This window comes from Arachis ipaensis, chromosome B09 (assembly GCF_000816755.2).
Source record: "Arachis ipaensis cultivar K30076 chromosome B09, Araip1.1, whole genome shotgun sequence".
Taxonomy (NCBI): domain Eukaryota; kingdom Viridiplantae; phylum Streptophyta; class Magnoliopsida; order Fabales; family Fabaceae; genus Arachis; species Arachis ipaensis.
This window is the reverse complement of record NC_029793.2, coordinates 143,811,425-143,829,477: the sequence shown is the minus strand read 5'-3', so window position 1 is coordinate 143,829,477 and position 18,053 is coordinate 143,811,425. Positions and strand designations below refer to the sequence as shown.

The 18,053-nt window shown below is 37.0% G+C and overlaps 2 protein-coding genes across 4 annotated transcripts in view; one reads left to right on the top strand and one right to left on the bottom strand.

The window, feature by feature from the left end:
- LOC107616162 lies at nucleotides 3,107–4,877 on the top strand. The gene is made up of 3 exons (XM_016318156.1): nucleotides 3,107–3,239; nucleotides 3,350–3,643; nucleotides 3,685–4,877. Exons 1-3 carry the CDS (start codon nucleotides 3,107–3,109, stop codon nucleotides 4,875–4,877), a joined length of 1,620 nt encoding a protein of 539 aa, XP_016173642.1.
- Nucleotides 14,622–18,053, bottom strand: part of LOC107618211 — a 7,187-nt gene continuing 3,755 nt past the window's right edge. The window contains exons 2-7 of one of the 3 annotated variants that reach the window (XM_016320208.2): nucleotides 17,808–17,873; nucleotides 17,219–17,430; nucleotides 16,594–16,882; nucleotides 16,385–16,470; nucleotides 16,210–16,301; nucleotides 14,622–15,498 (exon numbers count right to left, since the gene is read on the bottom strand). In XM_016320208.2, coding sequence (XP_016175694.1) covers nucleotides 15,266–15,498; nucleotides 16,210–16,301; nucleotides 16,385–16,470; nucleotides 16,594–16,882; nucleotides 17,219–17,424 — 906 coding nt within the window. In that variant the 5' untranslated portion in view covers nucleotides 17,425–17,430; nucleotides 17,808–17,873 and the 3' untranslated portion in view covers nucleotides 14,622–15,265. Of the gene's footprint in view, nucleotides 15,499–16,209; nucleotides 16,302–16,384; nucleotides 16,471–16,593; nucleotides 16,883–17,079; nucleotides 17,431–17,584; nucleotides 17,650–17,807; nucleotides 17,874–18,053 lie in introns of those variants that run through there. The other 2 variants (XM_021111088.1, XM_016320210.2) reach the window with 2 other exon arrangements.

Genomic DNA, 18,053 nt, shown 5'->3' with positions numbered 1-18,053 from the left:
TTTATTTTCAATGGCAGACCGCCATGGCACCACCGCAATTGCGGCGCCTTTTGCCCCGCCGTGATAAGCACGTCGCGGTGGCCTACGTATGGCGGCGAGGCCAAATCCCGCCACGCCATTCCGCCATAGCGCCGCCATGGCCGCTATTTTAAAGCACTGCCATGCAACCACCATTCAGAGAAGAGATAGAAATAGAATTCAAAAATTGAGGGATGCCTCAGGGCAATGGTTGAATTGCAAGGAAGAAATAATGGAACACATTGTTAATCATTTCACAAATTTGTTCACTTCAACAAAAAGACAGAATTTTGATCGCACCATTAGAAAAATCCCTAAGAGGGTTACAGAAGAGATGAATAACGAGCTGCTGATGGAAGTTTCAGATGAAGAAGTTAGAAAGGCAGTATTCAGTATGGGAAGTCTCAAAGCACCTGGGCCTGATGGTTTGAATGGATTGTTTTATCATAAGTATTGGAATGTCATTAGCAAGGAAGTGTGTGAAGCAGTGAGAAGTTTCTTCAAAAATGGATACATACCGGAGTGTATTGGAGAAACTACAGTTGTATTAATACCCAAAACCAATAACCCTGAAAGTCTTAACCAACTAAGACCCATTAGCTATTGTAATTTTATTTACAAAATATTGGCAAGGGTCATAGTTTTAAGACTTAAGGGAATAATGGAGAAAATAATATCACCGATACATAGTGCATTCGTGGGAGGGCATCTAATTCAAGATAATTTGGTCATTGTGCAGGAAATATATCATAGCCTTAACAAAAAAGGTAGGAATGGATCTCAAGATATGGCGGTTAAATTAGATATGAACAAAGCATATGATAGGATGGAGTGGGACTTCTTGGAACGGGTCATCACAGCTTTCGGGTTTCATGAACGGTGGGTAAGATTAGTGATGAAGTGTGTTAAAAGTGCCAATTACCAGTTCAAAATCAATGGGGAATTGTCAAGGAAAGTGAAACCACAAAGAGGATTACGACAAGGAGATCCGCTTTCGCCCTATCTTTTTATTCTTGTAGCGAAAGTGTTTACTATATTAATGGAGGAAGCACAAAAAGAAGATAGAATTTCAGGCCTAAGAATTGCCCCAACAGCCCCAACAATTACGCATCTTTTATTTGCAGATGATTGCATTATTTTTGCCAAAGCAAAAGAAGAAGAGGCTTATCAGATAATAACAGTCCTTAATGAATATACAGAGGCCTCGGGGCAAAGAATAAATTTGGATAAATTTGGTATTACTTTTGGACATCAAGTCTCAATACACACAAGAGTATGCATTGAAGAAATACTAAATATGTCATCGTGGGAATCCCCAAAAAAATATTTAGGACTACCTGCAATTTGGGGAAGATCTTTAAATCGGGCTTTGTCGTGGATATAAGAGAGAATTTTGAACAAGCTTGAAGGATGGAAAGAGAGGTTACTAAACCAAGCTGGCAAGGAAATTCTGATTAAAGCAGTTGTGCAAGCCATACCAGCTTACGATATGAATGTGATAAAATTTCCCAAGCAGTTTTGCAAGAGAATCAATTCAAGAGTAGCGCGATTTTGGTGGGCGACATCCGGAAAGGAGAGAGGTATTCATTGGAAGAATTGAAATATAATAAAAAAGAGCAAGATCGAAGGGGGATTGGGCTTCAAGGACTTAGAAATGCAGAATATAGCGCATCTTGCAAAACAAGCATGGAGAGATTTAAAGAATCCAGATGCAATTTGGGTAAAAATCCTACAAGCTGTCTATTACCCAAAGGGCAATTTATGGGAGGCGCAGGTTGGGAAGAATTCTTCGTGGATATGGAAAAGCATTTTGCATGGACGAGAATTGCTAAGGAGGAAAGGAAAATGGAGTGTTGGAAATGGGTCAAAAATTAATATATGGAGGGATAATTGGATAGCTGAAGTAGGTAAGGTGCTGGGGAATGGTAGACAAGATGATCAGAAAGTTGAAGAGCTCATTGAAGAGGGAAGGGGTTGGAATGAGAGCAAAATCAGAAGCATGTTTTCGCCAGAAATTTGTGATGCTATTATTAGAACCCCAATTAGTTTTGTGAATAAGGAGGATAATTTATACTGGCCTGCAAGAGAGGATGGTATATATACCATAAAGACAGGTTATTTCGCAGCAAAAGGAGAATTTCAATCTCGATATCATGGGAACCCATCCACAAGTGATGCTAGGAGGGAGTTATGGAAAGAAATTTGGAAAATGGAAGTTCCCTCTAAAATCAAATCATTTTTGTGGAAGGCAGCCCATGATATCGTGCCGGTAAATTCAAATTTGTACAAGAAGAGAATTGTTGGGAGTCCTATATGACAGATTTGTACTAAAGAGGTGGAGACAACAGAGCATGCATTATTGCTATGTGAGTGGACAAGGGCTGCATGGTTCAGAGCTGATTGTCAGTGTATTCCAATAACAGAAACAGTTATTGAGTTTGGAGACTGGTTTATGACTATCATACAAAAAATCAAATCAGTAGGGGGGAGGAGGAAAATAGAAGAATTAGTAAAATAGGATTTCTGGTGTGGGAGATATGGAAGACTAGAAATCAGAAAGTGTACCAGCAGCAAGAAATTAATCCTAGCTGGACTATAAAGAGGGCTAAACTAATGGAAAGTCTGTTTTGGAGAATAGCGGAAAAGAAGATAAATTTAAAAGAAAGACATGGTAAAAAAGGAACGAGAGAGGTTCGTTGGAGGCCACCCCCTACGGATTGGATCAAGGCAAATGTGGATGCTTCTTTCAAAAAGAATATAGGCAAAGGAGCTATAGCAGTGGTGTACAGAGATCAGTGTTTTAAAATAGCGGCCATGGCGGCGCTATGGCGGAATGGCGTGGCGGGATTTGGCCTCGCCGCCATACGTAGGCCACCGTGACATACTTATCATGGCGGGGCAAAAGGCGCCACAATTGCGGTGGCGCCATGGCGGTCCGCCATTGAAAATGGCAAAAATGGCGAGTTTTTTCGGATTTTTTTTAAAAAATCACGGGTAATTGGGTAATTTTGCAAAACCCTAAATGAAAGAGTAACCCATGTTCAGCCGCTGCAGTTCAAAAACGAGCCTTCCTCTCTAAACGTCCAAAATGGATCTTTCTCTCTGTTCTCTTTCTCTCTTCTCTCTGCCTTCAATCACTGCCGATCTTAGCCACCGCCCGTCGCCGTCCATCACCACTGGTGGTCACCGCCGCTCATCACCACAGTTCCCTCTTTTTTCTGGTTTGTAGAAGTTACCGTTCCTTTTTTTTCATTCAGTTCACCACTTCACTGTCTCCTTCTCCTTCTCTTCCCTCATAAACCTCTCTTCCTCCAATTTTTTTTCCTTTCAGCTCAGTTCATCATGTCAACTTCTAGACCAGCCCGTAATTCTGATGCCCCTGCCTCTACCCCTGTCCCTGCCCCTGTCCCTACCTCTGCCTCTGCTGGCCATGCTGCTGGAACTGCTGCTCGTCCTGCAGCTGCTATCCGTGCCAGTAGGATTGATCCAGGGTGGAAATATGTTACTGCTGTAGAAGAGAGAAATACCAATGACATCATATGTAATTTTTGTGGAAAAATTACGAGAGGAGGAATTACACGGGCAAAGGAGCACTTAATGATTAAGCCTGGGAATGTTGCTGGATGTAAAATGGTCCCAAAGGATGTTATTGCTAAATTATGGGAGTTCTACAACCAGAAAAAAAAAATCGTGGAAGACAAAGTTCTACGCCGGCAAGCACTGAGGAACATAGTGTCAATGCTAGGGAGCTTGATTTAGATAGTTTGGGTTTTGGATTGTCAGAGGAAGATGCTCAAGGAATTGATGAAATTCCAAATCCAACTCCAATAGCAGCAGCTAGAGGGGGGGCAAGTTCTATGAGAGGTCCAATGGACTTGTTTATGAAAAGACCTAAAACTGCCATTGCAAGAAACAAAAAGGAGAAATTGAGGCAACAGAATATCAAGGAAGCATGTAATAAGGAAGCGGTTTGTAGAGTTCATCGATACATAGCCCGGTGGTTCTACCAAGCTGGGATTCCATTGAATCCAGTGAGGTTGAAGAGTTTTCAAGAAATGTTGTGGGCTATTGGAAGCTTTGGTCCTAATTTACCTGCTCCCACTTATCATGCTCTAAGGGTGCCACTCCTTAATGAGAAATTAGAATACACCAAAGACTTGTTGAAGGGTCATAAGGAACAACGAGAAAAGTATGGCTACTCTATTATGTCAGATGCTTGGACGGATAAGAGACAACAGAGCATTATCAATTTTCTTGTAAACTCTCCTGCTGGGACAATGTTTTTGAAGTCTATTGATGCCTCTGATTATGTGAAGACGGGTGAAAAAATGTTTGAGCTTCTTGATGGTATTGTTGAGGAAATTGGGGAGCAAAATGTTGTTCAAGTTGTAATTGACAACGGGAGCAACTATGTTCTAGCTGGTAAGTTGTTGATGGAGAAAAGACCGAATTTGTTTTGGACCCCGTGTGCTGCCCATTGTTTGGATTTGATGCTTGAAGACATTGGGAAGTTACCGTTAATCCAAAAAACCATAAAAAGTGCCATTTCTTTGGTTAGCTTCACTTATAGCCACTCTAGCACTTTATCCATGTTGAGACAATTCACAAATGGCAAGGAATTGGTGAGGCATGCAGTCACCCGATTTGCCACTTCATTTTTCTCTTTGGAAAGGCTTTATGAGGAGAAAGGAAATCTAAGAAGAATGTTCACTTTGGATGAGTGGGTAAGGAATAAGTTGTCAAGGGAGGCAAAGGGGAGGAAGGAAACAAAGATTGTTATTAGGCCCTCCTTTTGGAATCATGTCAAGTACACCCTTAAGATCATGGGGGCCTCTTATTCGGGTGCTTCGACTTGTTGATGAGGAGAAGAAACCGCCAATGGGTTATATATATGAAGCAATGGATAAAGCAAAGGAATGCATCATGAAAATATTTTCTAATGATGTGAGCAAATATTCTGAAGTTTTTAAAATCGTTGACAACAGATGAAATTGCCAACTTCATCGTCCGTTGCAAGCAGCTGCTCATTTTCTGAATCCGGAGTTGCTTTATGATAATCCTCGCATTGAATTGGATTTAGAAGTTACAAAGGGATGGTTTGAGTGCATCACTAGATTGGTGCCAAGTATAGCTGTGCAAGAGAAGATATTGGAGGAGCAAACACTATATAAGGCCGGCTATGGACTTTTTGGATCATCCTTTGCAAAATCTCAGAGGAAAAAGATTTCACCCAGTAAGATTGTTATAAAATTTACAAAGCTTTATAAATTTAGTTCGATTAAAGGTTTAGACAAATTTATTTTAATTTTATAGCATTTTAGTGGCGGACATATGGGCATGAAGCTCCAAACATGCGAGACCTTGCTATCAAGATCTTGAGCTTGACTTGTAGTGCTTCTGGATGTGAGCGCAATTGGAGTATATTTGAGCATATTCATACTAAGAAAAGAAATAGGCTTGATCATGAAAGGATGGAGAGCTTGGTCTTCATAAAGTATAACCAACAACTCATCGAGAGGTACAACCTTAAAGATAAAGTTGACCCTATTGCACTCAATGATATTGATGAGTGTAATGAGTGGTTAGTGGGAGAAATTGGGACTACCACCTTTCGAGATGATGATAATATGGATGATGATGCTGATTTGGTTCATCAAGATGACAACCCTTTGAGTTGGAACCTTGTTTTTGAAGCAATGGGAGGACATGAGCCTACGACATATACTAGAAGACAACAAAATAGAAAAAGAAAAGAACCTGCAACTGCAAGAGGTGGTGCAAAGGATGGACCAAGTGGGTCTAAGGCTTCAAAAAAAAGAAAAGGAAAAGCAATAATTGTGGAAGAGGAAGAAGAACCAGAATTTGAAGATGAAGAGGATTCTGAAAATGAAGAAGAACAAGAAGAGGAGATTCAATTCAATGATACTGAATCAGAGGATGATGAAGGGGTAGAGGGACACGATAATAATCGTGTTAATTTGGATGAATTTGATGAGAGCTAGAATGTAGATGGTTTATAGTTTTTATGTTTTATGTCTTCTATTTTATTACTTGCTTATGACTTTTGAGTTATGATTTGAACTTGATGTTATATTTATTTGCTAAATTTGCTATTATATTTGCTATATTAATTAGATGTTTTATGACTAGAAAGTTGATTATATAGATAGATTTTATAGTTTATTATATTTGCAATTTTTCTGCATGTTTTTTTTGCACATATATGTGTATTTTAGAGGTAATCTACCATTTCCATCATTTTTCGTAACGCCATCCACTATAACTTTATGGCGGATTTTTGGCTCACCGCCATTAGCCACCATCCACAATCAAAAACTATGACAGAGATAACAGAGGAAAGATTTTATTAGGTTTCACAGGATTAATTCAAGCAAACTCAGTCACAGTAGCAGAAGCTTTAGCAATCAAACAAGCTCTAATCATTGTAAATAATTTATTCATGGAAAAAGTTCTCATTGAATCAGATAATCTAAAAATCATACAAGCAATTAAATCCAAGAGTCCAATTGGTGAAGCATGGGCAATTATTCAGGACATTCAATTGTTAATGAAATAATTACCGGAAAAGGGATTAACTTGGACTCCTAAAAACGGGAATCTCCTCGACCATGAAATAGCCAAGGCAGCAGAAATAGGGACATTGCACCATAACTGGAGCATTCAACCACCTGCAAACATCCAAAGAGCGAAATTTAATTTGATTAAAATTTGAGGATCAACAAAGAACTAAGCTTTAATGAAAGAGGAACAAAGTGCCATACAATTGAGGACCAAAATGGATGTATCGCGGATTCTGGTACTCAAACTAATCCAGGTCTGAATCAGCAGCAGCGTTTCTTTTCTTCCTCGAGATTTGAGTATCAACGCAGCAAAGTAGAAGGCGTGGTATCAATGCAACCTTCGGTTGAAGGCGGCGGTGGCAATTGATACCAGGTTGACGAAGGAGACGACCCTGTGCGGCTGAGGAAGACAGCGCTGAACGACCCTCCGAGAACGACGATGGTATCAGGAAAGGATCGGCATTCTGATTGTTGGTTGGGCAGGTTTCCCGGTGTGCTGGCAGCGGCGTAGCGGGTCGTCCATGAGCAAGGAGCTGATTCCGTCCAAGAGAAGATTGGGCATGAAGCTGTCGCTGATTTAGGTAGGAGGAAGGGAGAGTTGGGCACCCATAGAGATTGATCTTTCAAATTGGCAGCAGTGAGGGAGAAGAGCGCGGTTTGCTTCAGTTTGGTTGGGATAGCATCTTGGGTGTCTGGGTGGGTTGGGAGGATTTTTTCTGGGCGGGTTAAGTTATTGTAGGGTTAAGCCCATGACCAAAAAAAAAACTACTGATTTTATCTTATGATCATTACTCATTAGAGATTTACAAAAACTAGTGCATTCAACGCTTTCATTAAGTCGATTCAGTTTACTTGATGATTACTGGTGTTCATTTGAATTACATGTCTCTAATTCACTTACAAATAACCATGTAATGTATGTATATGTGGAGTTTTTTCATCGTTAGAGGAACTAACTAATTAAGCAGTGATATACAAACAAACGATCATTTGGATCTTATTGTCAAATACGGAGTTGTTCCAAGAGTGAGTGGAGTTCACACTCTATTGGAAAGCTTTAATCCCATTCAAGGGGTCCTTCTTAAAGCAGGTTAGCCAAAATCTAAACAGAACAAATCCAACTCAACTCATACATGGTTTAAGTAATCCACTAATCCTACATTAATTGTGGTGTGATTTCAAAAGTATAATGTATCAAAGGCATACTAAAAGAGAGATTAACTATAGCAAGACAGAAAATGTCACCCCCTTGAGAAGTTCTTAGTTGTTAGAAGTGACTCTGTTACATTTAAATGTCTACAAAGAAAAAAGGCTTGATATAATAACAGCATCTATCTATTTTGGGGAGCAATGGCATTTGGTAAAAGATGAATGCATCGTTGCAGGCAAATGCAGCATTGAGTTTGCAGCAGTAGAATAGGCTAAAGCGGGTTGGTGCAACGATTAGAAATGGTTCAATTTATACACACAAGATAAAAATGAATCAGGAAAGGGAAAAAGTTGCAAGAATCGTGAATTATGAATAACAGTGTTGTTAATTAGTAATGGGATACGGACACTAGTTACACTCAGATACATCCAAGTTTTCTAAATCAATTGTTAGGATATTTTGTATTTCTTTTCAATTGTAACTTTTTGAATTTTCTAAAATTTTTCTAATTATTCTTCATTGTCTATTTATTCCTTGTTTAACGCAGTTACATTATAGAACACTATAGAAAAAAAAAATTGTCATGAAAGTTTAATTCGAATACACTAATTTTTAGATGATGCAAGATTTTCAGATGTGCTTAACTAGAATTTTGTGTACCGCTTAACTAGGTATGGGTAATTTCAAATGTGTAAAGTGTTTGAAATAAAATTTGATAATATGTATGCAAAATGATCAAAATTATAATAAAACAATATTTTAATCCAGGATTTATTATTATTACTCACCGCTCTATATGAATTCTTTCTGTTGTGATAAGATAGCTTAGGTGGATGCCCATTTTTCCACAAGACTCAAGTTTTCAAGGAAAATCTTATTTAATGTAGTTTTAAAAACTACTATCATATACGCTTATAAATAAAGGCTTTTGCCTCTGAAAAAAACACAAGCAAGCAATAAACAAAATCAATTCTCTCTCTCTTTTACCTTCCAATACTTCTCTCTCTCTTTATATATATATATATATATATATATATATATATATATATATATATATATATATATATATATATATATAATATTAGTAAATATATATATAAATTATTGTTATTGAGCTAATTATATTAATACTAGAGTCTTCTATTTATACGTCTTTATTTTATATTTAGTATTTTTATTTATTTTACAACACGTTATCAGCACGAGACTCTGATCAAATTTTTAGGAAGACTCAAGTAACAAATTTTTCATTATGTCGAAACTCTCTCATCTTGAATTCAATGCTCTTGATATATCTGGAAACAATTACTTATCATGGATACTAGATGTTGAAATCCATCTTGATTCAATGGATCTTGGAGATATCATTAAAACTGAAAATAATGCATCCCAGAAGGATAAAACCAAAGCCATGATTTTTCTTCGTCGTCATCTTGACGAAGGATTGAAAAATGAATATCTCACATTAAAAGATCCTGCAGATCATTGGAAAGACCTTGAAGAAAGGTACAATCATAAAAAAACAGTGATACTTCCTCAAGCCCGATATGAATGGACGCACTTGCGTCTACAGGATTTTAAATCCATAAATGAATATAATTCTGCAATGTTTCGAATCACCTCACGAATGAAATTATGTGGGAAAAAGATAACTGACAATGATATGTTAGAAAAAAACTTTCTCGACCTTCCATGCCTCGAATGTGCTCCTGCAGCAGCAGTATCGAGAAAAAGAATTTAAAAAATATTCTTAGTTAATTTCTTGCCTTCTTGTTGCTGAACGCAACAATGAGTTGCTCTTGAAAAATCATGAAGCACGCCCAACTGGCGCTGCCCCATTTTCTGAAGTAAATGCGGCAAATTACCCAAGAAGAGGTAAATGACAAGATTTTAATAACAAGAAAAATTATGGAAGGAAAAGAAATTATATTCAAAAGAGAGGATCTCACCAGAAATGGGATAAAGAAAGAAATATTGGGCAAAATAAATCAACAGAGGATAAGCGTTTCTATTGTAGTGGAAAGGGCCATTGGTCGCGTACCTGTCGTACCCCAAGGCACCTAGTCGATCTTTATCAAGCATCTTTGAAAAAAGACGACAAAGGAAAGGAGACGAATTTCGTTTCAAATGATGTTGCTGAAAACTCCACCACTCATTATGATGTATCTTATTTCTTTGAGGACCCTAAAGGAAATATTGGTCATTTGATCAATGATGGAATAGTTTAATACGTGAGATTGTTAAGTATCTATGTAAATAAATAATGTAAAGAACTTATTGTTAAGTTTTATTTTCTATGTATTTAAGTTTTAAATGTGATGTATGTAAATAATGAAATATTAATGTTTATAAATTTTGAAATCATTAAATGTGTCAAGTTTTAAAATAAAATTTTAGTATATGACATTATTTTTATAGAGTATTTCTTAAAAAAATAATTCCGATCAAGTATTCAATTTAACTGTGCATACTACTCATTTTATTATTATTTGTCTTTGAAGAAAATGGCAAGGATATATAATGAAGATGTATGCCTTGCGGATAGTGCAAGTTCGCACACCATTCTCAAAAGCGATATATATTTTACCCATCTTGTGCCAAAAGAGGAATATCTCAATACTATTATTGGCTCAGGCAATGTGATAGAAAGCTCCGGAAGAGCTATAATTTTGTTTCCTGGAGGAACAAAATTTATAATAAATAATGCACTATTATCTACCAAGTCCCTGAGGAACTTGTTGAGTTTCAAAGATATTCGCCGAAATGAATATCATGTTGAGACAATGAATGAGGGAAATCATGAGTATTTATGTATCACAACTCATGATTCAAATAAAAAAGTTATATTAGAAAAATTACCCTCACTTTCATCTGGGTTGTATTATACCAAGATTAGTGCAATTGAATCACATGCCATTGTAAACCAGAAGTTTACTAGTCCAAATGAATTCATAACTTGGCATGATAGATTGGGTCATCCGGGAACAACCATGATGAGGAGAATTATTAAAAACTCACATGGACATTCACTAAAGAACTAGAAGATTCTTAAAACTAGTGAATTTTGTTGTGCTACATGTTCTCAAGGGAAGTTAATTTTAAGGCCATCACCAATAAAGATTGGATTTGAGTCTCCTGAATTCCTAGAAAGGATTCAAGGTGATATATGTGGACCTATCCATCCACCATGTGGATCTTTTAGATATTTTATGGTCTTGATAAACGCATCTTCGAAATGGTCACATATGTGCTTATTGTCTTCTCGCAACCTGGCGTTTGCGAGATTACTGACTCAAATTATTCGATTAAAAGCACAATTTCCAGAAAATCCAATTAAAGCAATTCGTCTTGATAATGCTGGTGAATTTACTTCCCAAACTTTTGATGTTTATTGTATGGGTAATGGAATAAGTGTTGAACATCCAGTAGCTTATGTTCACACACAAAATGGGTTAGCAGAATCACTTATTAAACGCCTCCAATTAATTGCTAGACCCTTACTTATGAGAACAAATCTCCCAACCTCGGTTTGGGGCATGCTATTTTACATGCCGCAACACTTATTCGATTGAGGCAAACGAGTTACCATCAGTTCTCTCCTATGCAATTAGCTTTTGGCCAGCAGCCAAATGTTTCCCATTTAAGAATATTTGGGTGTGCTATATATGATCCCATTGCGCCACCTAATCGCACCAAAATGGGATCCCACAGAAAATTGGAAATATATGTTAGATATGATTCTCCCTCTATAGTGAGGTATCTTGAGATACAAACTGGAGATATATTTAAAGCCCGATTTGCGAATTGTCATTTTGATGAATCAAAATTTCCAACATTAGGGAGAGAGAATAAGCTTTCTGAAAAGGAACTTAATTGAAATGCATCATCCTTGATGTATTTAGATCCTCGATCAGGGCAATGTGAACTAGAAGTTCAAAAGATTATACATTTGCAAAGAATAGCAAATGAATTGCCTGATGCATTTTTCGATACAAAAAAGATAACCAAATCTTATATACCAGCAGAAAATGCCCCAATTCAAATTGATGTCACAGTTGGACAAATTGCCACAGAAGCAAATACACGCCAGAAGCGTGGCAGGCCTGTCGGTTCCAAAGACAAAAATCATCGAAAGAGAAAAGAGGTAAATACTATTCATGTTGAAAAAGACATAGTAGAGACACATGTAGTTGTCCAAAATTCTGATATAGTTTTCACGCCAGAAGACATTCAGGTACCTGAAAATTGTGAAAATGACAAGATCTCGATAAATTATGTCTTTACAGGAGAGAAATGGGACCGAAATAAGACAATTATCAATGAAATATTTGCATATAATGTGGCATTAAATATCATGAATGAAAGTAAGGATCTTGAACCAAGATCAGTCGAAGAATGTCGACAAAGGAATGATTGGCCAAAATAGGAAGAAGCCATGAAGGCTGAGTTAGACTCACCTGCAAAACGTGAAGTCTTTGGACCTGTAGTCCGTACATCAAAAGATGTAAAACCTGTTGGATACCGATGGGTATTTGTGAGAAAATGAAATGAGAAAAATGAAGTTGTACGCTATAAAGCCCGACTTGTGGCACAAGGTTTTTCACAAAGGCCCGGTATAGATTATGAAGGAACGTATTCCCCTGTAGTGGATGCAATAACATTGCGGTATTTGGTCAGTTTATCTGCATATCATAAACTGCATACGCATTTAATGGATGTGGTAACGGCCTATTTATACGGCTCATTAGATCGGGATATCTATATGAAAGTCCTTGAAGGACTAAAGATATCTAAAACATCCAATGAATATTCACAGGGGTTATACTCAGTTAAATTGCAAAGATCTTTATATGGTCTAAAGCAATCTGGACGAATGTGGTATAATCGTCTTACTGAGCATCTGGCAAAAAATGGATTCAAGAATGATGATATCTGTCCATGTGTTTTCATAAAGAAAACTGCATCTGGATTCATTATAATTGCTGTGTACGTTGATGATTTAAATATCATTGGGACTCCTGAAGAGATTCCAACAATTATAAAAACTCTAAAAGAAGAGTTTGAGATGAAAGATCTTGGAAGAACTAAATTTTGTCTCGACCTGCAGACCGAGCATATAAAAAGTGGGATATTTATTCATCAAACAATATACACAGAGAAGATCTTGAAAAGATTTTATATGGATAAGTCACATCCCTTGAGTACCCCAATGATCGTAAGATCTTTGGATGTGGAAAAATGATCAATTTCGTCCTAAAGAAGAAAATGAAGATATCCTTGGTCCTGAAGTACCATATCTTAGTGCCATTGGAGCGCTAATGTATCTTACTAATAATACACAACCCGATATATCATTTGCTGTGAATTTACTAGCAAGATATAGTTCATCTCCAACCAGAAGACATTGGAGTGGAATCAAACAAATCTTTCGATATCTTCATGAAATGGTTGATATGGGATTGTTTTATCCCTATGGATCCAAGTCACAACTAGTTGGCTATGTAGATGCTGGATACTTGTTTGATCCACATAAAGGGAGATCTCAAACAGGATACCTATTTACATATGGTGGAACAGCTATATCATGGAGGTCCACGAAACAGACGATTGCTGCAACATCCTCTAATCATGCCGAAATACTAGCAATTCATGAAGCTAGTCGTGAATGTTTTTGGCTCATGAGTTTGATCCAATATATTCTGTCATCATGTGAACTGATTGATCATAAGATAGCTCCAACTGTCCTATTTGAAGATAATACAACATGCACTGCTCAACTTTAAGGCGGATACATCAAAGGTGATAGAACAAAGTATATTTCTCCCAAATTCTTCTTCACTCATGATCTTCAAAATCAGGGGACAATTGATGTCCAACAGATCCGCTCAAGTGACAATCTGACAGATTTATTTACAAAGTCACTCTCAAAATCCTCCTTTAAAAGACTGGTACACGAGATTGGGATGCGCCGACTTCGAGACATCAACTGATGTCAACAAGAGGGGGAGACTGTACTCTTTTTCCCTTGGTCAGATTTTTTTCCCATCGGGTTTTTCTTGATAAGGTTTTTAATGAGGCAATCCCCATCACTGGAGAATATTGTACTCTTTTTCCTTCACTAAGATTTTTTTTCCACTGGATTTTTCTTTAGTAAGGTTTTAATGAGGCATAATCCTAAATGGTCATTTAAGGGGGAGTGTTGTGATAAGATAGCCTAGGTGGATGCCATTTTCCCACAAGGCTCAAGTTTTCAAGGAGAATCTTATTTAATGTAATTTGAAAAACTACTATCATATACGCTTATAAATATAGGATTTTGCCTCTGAAAAAAACACAAACCAGCAATAAACAAAATCAATTCCTTTTACATTCCAATTCTTCTTTCTCTTTATATATATATATATTAATAAATACATATATAAATTATTGTTATTGAGCTAATTATATTAATACTAGAATCTTCTATTTATATATCTTTATTTTATATTTAGTATTTTTATTTATTTTACAACACTTTCCATTTTTTTCCCAATTATTTTGGTAAGTGTAATCTGTTATCTTTTAACATCTCTTGTATTTTTTGTGTCACTTAAAGAATGTATAATGAAAATTCACGCTTACCAAAATAATTGAAAATAAAAAATTGAGATCCATTCGTCCGCTCCATAAATGTGTTGTGTGTTGGATAATGCAAGATACGCAAACTTTTAAAACATTATCTTTAAAAAACTAATTTTAACAAATTACTTTTAAAAAGCTAAAATTTTACCCTGAGAAAACTATTTTTTCACATTTTAAGATGCACGATTATTTCCAATAAAGAACATATGCAAAAAACCACCGATAAAAAGAAAGGAAGACGCAAGGCAAGATTTCTCCCTACAAACATCCATTAGTAACAAAATTACAAAGAAAAGATAACGGTTCCTACATGTAAAGCAGCTAAGATACGTAAATGTTATTGTTACAATTCAAATACAGAGATGGGGCAATTCTAATACCATTACCAGTAAAATTCCCCAATCCACTAAAGCCGGGTCCTATATGGTGATCATCAGGACACAAAAAAGAAGCCTGTTCTCTTTAACAAAAACATGCCACCATAAAATAAATAAAGTTGCAAAATTACAACAAACAACTGATGTGGGTAAAATCATTGATGTCAGCAAAACAAAACCATGCGATTGCTAAGCTGCTTTTTAGCCTGTACATCCGCCATGAACACATTCTGAGTAGCCTTAACAGTCGAGGATGCTTGTCCAGAGCTTTGCTGCTTCCATTGTTTCACTTATCAAAGAAGGAAACATAGCAGGAACTACAAAGGACAGGGCCTGACATCTTTTTGTTTTTCTTTTTTCCCTTTTTTTTTTCTTTTTTTTTTCCTTTGTCAAATACATGATATACTCTCACTTCATCAAGTACTGTATCTAAGAAATGGGCCAAGCTGGTAATGGCAGATAACTAGATCCACTTCTCAAACGGCTTAATTAAAATTGTTAAAGTCACCTTAGAATCCTCAGCGGCTGAAAAACATGAAATCAGGGTGACTGACCTGAAGCAGTCTCAACCACTTGTCAGCCGCCTGTGAAAGAGAGGTAGCCACCTGGCGCTCATGTCCACCGTTTGGAGTCCACAGAGATCCTTTGAACTTGTATGAAGCAAGACCAAACACCGGTAAAGACATTTTAGGGGCACCATCTGTCTCAGTAGTATGTGACATTACAGGTGCCTGCACCCTTTGTTGTGTACCTGAAATACAAAAGTATTGTATATTTGTTAAGCAACCAATGCAACACATAAAAATGAATTTATTCAACTATCTCACACATGCAGGCATGCAGCACCTCAAATTTCTGTTCCAGGCAAACCATTTTCATGCACTGGTTACTAGCCAATACACTTGAATAGAAACAGTCACCAAGACGAAAACATGACTCTTTGTAGTTGAAGAAGAGAGCAAATAAAGAAACCCAACAACCCTTAATTTCAAAGGATGAAAGATAAAATATCACAAACTAAATATATAAAACAAAAATTACTAAAAATACAAATAAGCAGCAACATGTCAAGAAGTTCACTGGGTACTGCTGACAGATATAATGATCCATTGTGCTACTCAATAGTATGTCTCAAGAAGAAGAACACAGTTGGAGAATATCACAACTACCAGGTGCCTAGATAAGTAGATAGTAGACATATATATTCTGTCAATGGAAATGGGTGGTATTAGGCATGTGTCTATCCATAGCTGGGGAGATTCTAAAATAAATTCTGCAATATGTATAATAAATACATCACACTATTTAGGAGCTAAAGGATAAGAGACCAAAACTTTTGATTTTCTTAGTCTGTTTTTCCTAGCATGGAGCAATACACAAAGACTATTCTTTAATTCTCAAAACTTTGTTATAGAGCAAAACCAGTAAAGCAGAAAAGAAGAGGTGAAAAATCGCAGCTTACCTCCCACAGGTGTATAAAGAGAATGGTAAGTTAGAAAGCATGCATCAAGATCTTTCAAAGTTGGACCAGTGGGTATCCTGTAAATCGGATACCTACAAAGCAAAGCAAAATGATAGGTCAGCCCCTTGTGCACCTATCCATATGAAGAATGTCAAAAAAGCAAAGTTAAGCATACCATGCTACAGATATCCAACTTGACGATAGTATATCACAACTTCTCAGATTCACCAGTTCTGGAAGGCGGTAAGCAAGGTCCAATATCTATCCCACCACAAAAATTTCAATATAGTGAAAAGGCTAAACAAAACAAAGAACTATGTCCAACAGTCCAAGTATAACTGGAGAAGATAGCACTTATGAGGCAGGGTAGTTGAGTTAGCTAACCTTGTCAGACAAAGGCTCACGGCTGTAAGGAGGGTCTCTTTCAAGATACTCAAAAAGCAAATAGCCCTGAGAATTGACAGATTCACCTTCATCACTAGAAAAGCCATCATGTCGGAGTGTGTGGTGGTCTCTCAATGATAATCCACCCATTTGACGATTAATCTCATCTGGCAGGTGTGGATGATTCCGTTGCTCCCTCAAGTAATTCAATCCTCTCTCAGGTTCACAATCACTGCTACCTTCGCTACTTGAGTCCCTGAAATCACTGTCGCTGTCCTCACCTAGCAGCCTATCAAAGAAGGAAACAATTTTATTGTAAACTTTACGGAGACATAAGCACCAGTTAGGCACTTACAAATTGAGAAAAAGCGAACCAACTGGAAGCTAAGTACTAGCTAAAAGCATCCAACTAATGTAGAATGCTTAGCTATTCAGAAAGTAAGAATCAACACTAGAACTGAATATTAAATTAACCTTGCAACATACTTAAATCCATAACTTCTTGACATAAAATTTGCAATGTCTCTATCCAAAATGCCCCAATGTTTGGCCTTTATCAAGATTCACACCCTCCCAAAAGGTCATTAAAATTAATCTTCCAAACGAGGTCCAACGAAAGCAATACCTTGACTTTACAGAAGGCTTCCCACTAGTGTAAATTTGAATTCCAGAAAGATAGGGAACGTAATATTGAACAACACTCTCATTCCCGTTTAATACAAGCGGTACACCAGCACCATATGCGCTCCACTCCCTGAAAGATTCCCACAAGTCACCAAGAACAAAGTAAGGCTGAGACTCCACATCGCACGCCTTAAAGCCTCTCATCATGGTCCTCTGCAATATTCAATTCACAATCAAAAAAGGAAAGACAAGCAAATGGCTAAAAACAAAAACAATGAAGAAGGAGAATCAAATACTTAAACCACACTAAAATAGAGAAAAATGAAACGTGTAAAAAGTAAAAATTACGCATCATTTACTAGCTTACTTCTTGATGGATGAGAAACTCACTTCTTCTTTCTATTCATTGATCCCATTCAGACCTCCAAAATGTTACTACTTATTGTCACACCAGCCACTAAATCCATCCGTTACAAACAACGACAATACTACAATAAATAACTTAGTTAAAGAACGCGATTTCTTCCCTAACCCAGCTACAACTATTAAAAGTTCCAGCAAAACTTGCCAGCTAGTTACTGAAAACTAACCTTAGAAAGATACTGAGCAGGCACAGAGGGCGTGATCGCCTGCAAGAACCGCTCCAGATTGCTCAATCACTTCTCAGCATTATCTTGTGGATGTGGGTTACTTTGTGATTGTTCCATCTGTAACAATCAGAAAATCAAAGGCCAGAAAATAACTTCAGAAAACCATGAACAAATAAATAATTCAGCAACCAAAATCATGAAGCAGCAAACAAATTCAAATAACCTCAGCAAATCAAAAACCACAAA

Excerpts from the sequence above, each read along its gene's own strand:
- LOC107616162 (XM_016318156.1), top strand. The coding sequence starts at position 3,107 with ATGGATCTTTCTCTCTGTTCTCTTTCTCTCTTCTCTCTGCCTTCAATC. Across the intron at positions 3,240-3,349 it reads ACAGTTCCCTCTTTTTTCTG|CTCAGTTCATCATGTCAACT; the intron begins GTTTGTAGAAGT and ends TTTTCCTTTCAG. Across the intron at positions 3,644-3,684 it reads GCCTGGGAATGTTGCTGGAT|TTCTACAACCAGAAAAAAAA; the intron begins GTAAAATGGTCC and ends AAATTATGGGAG.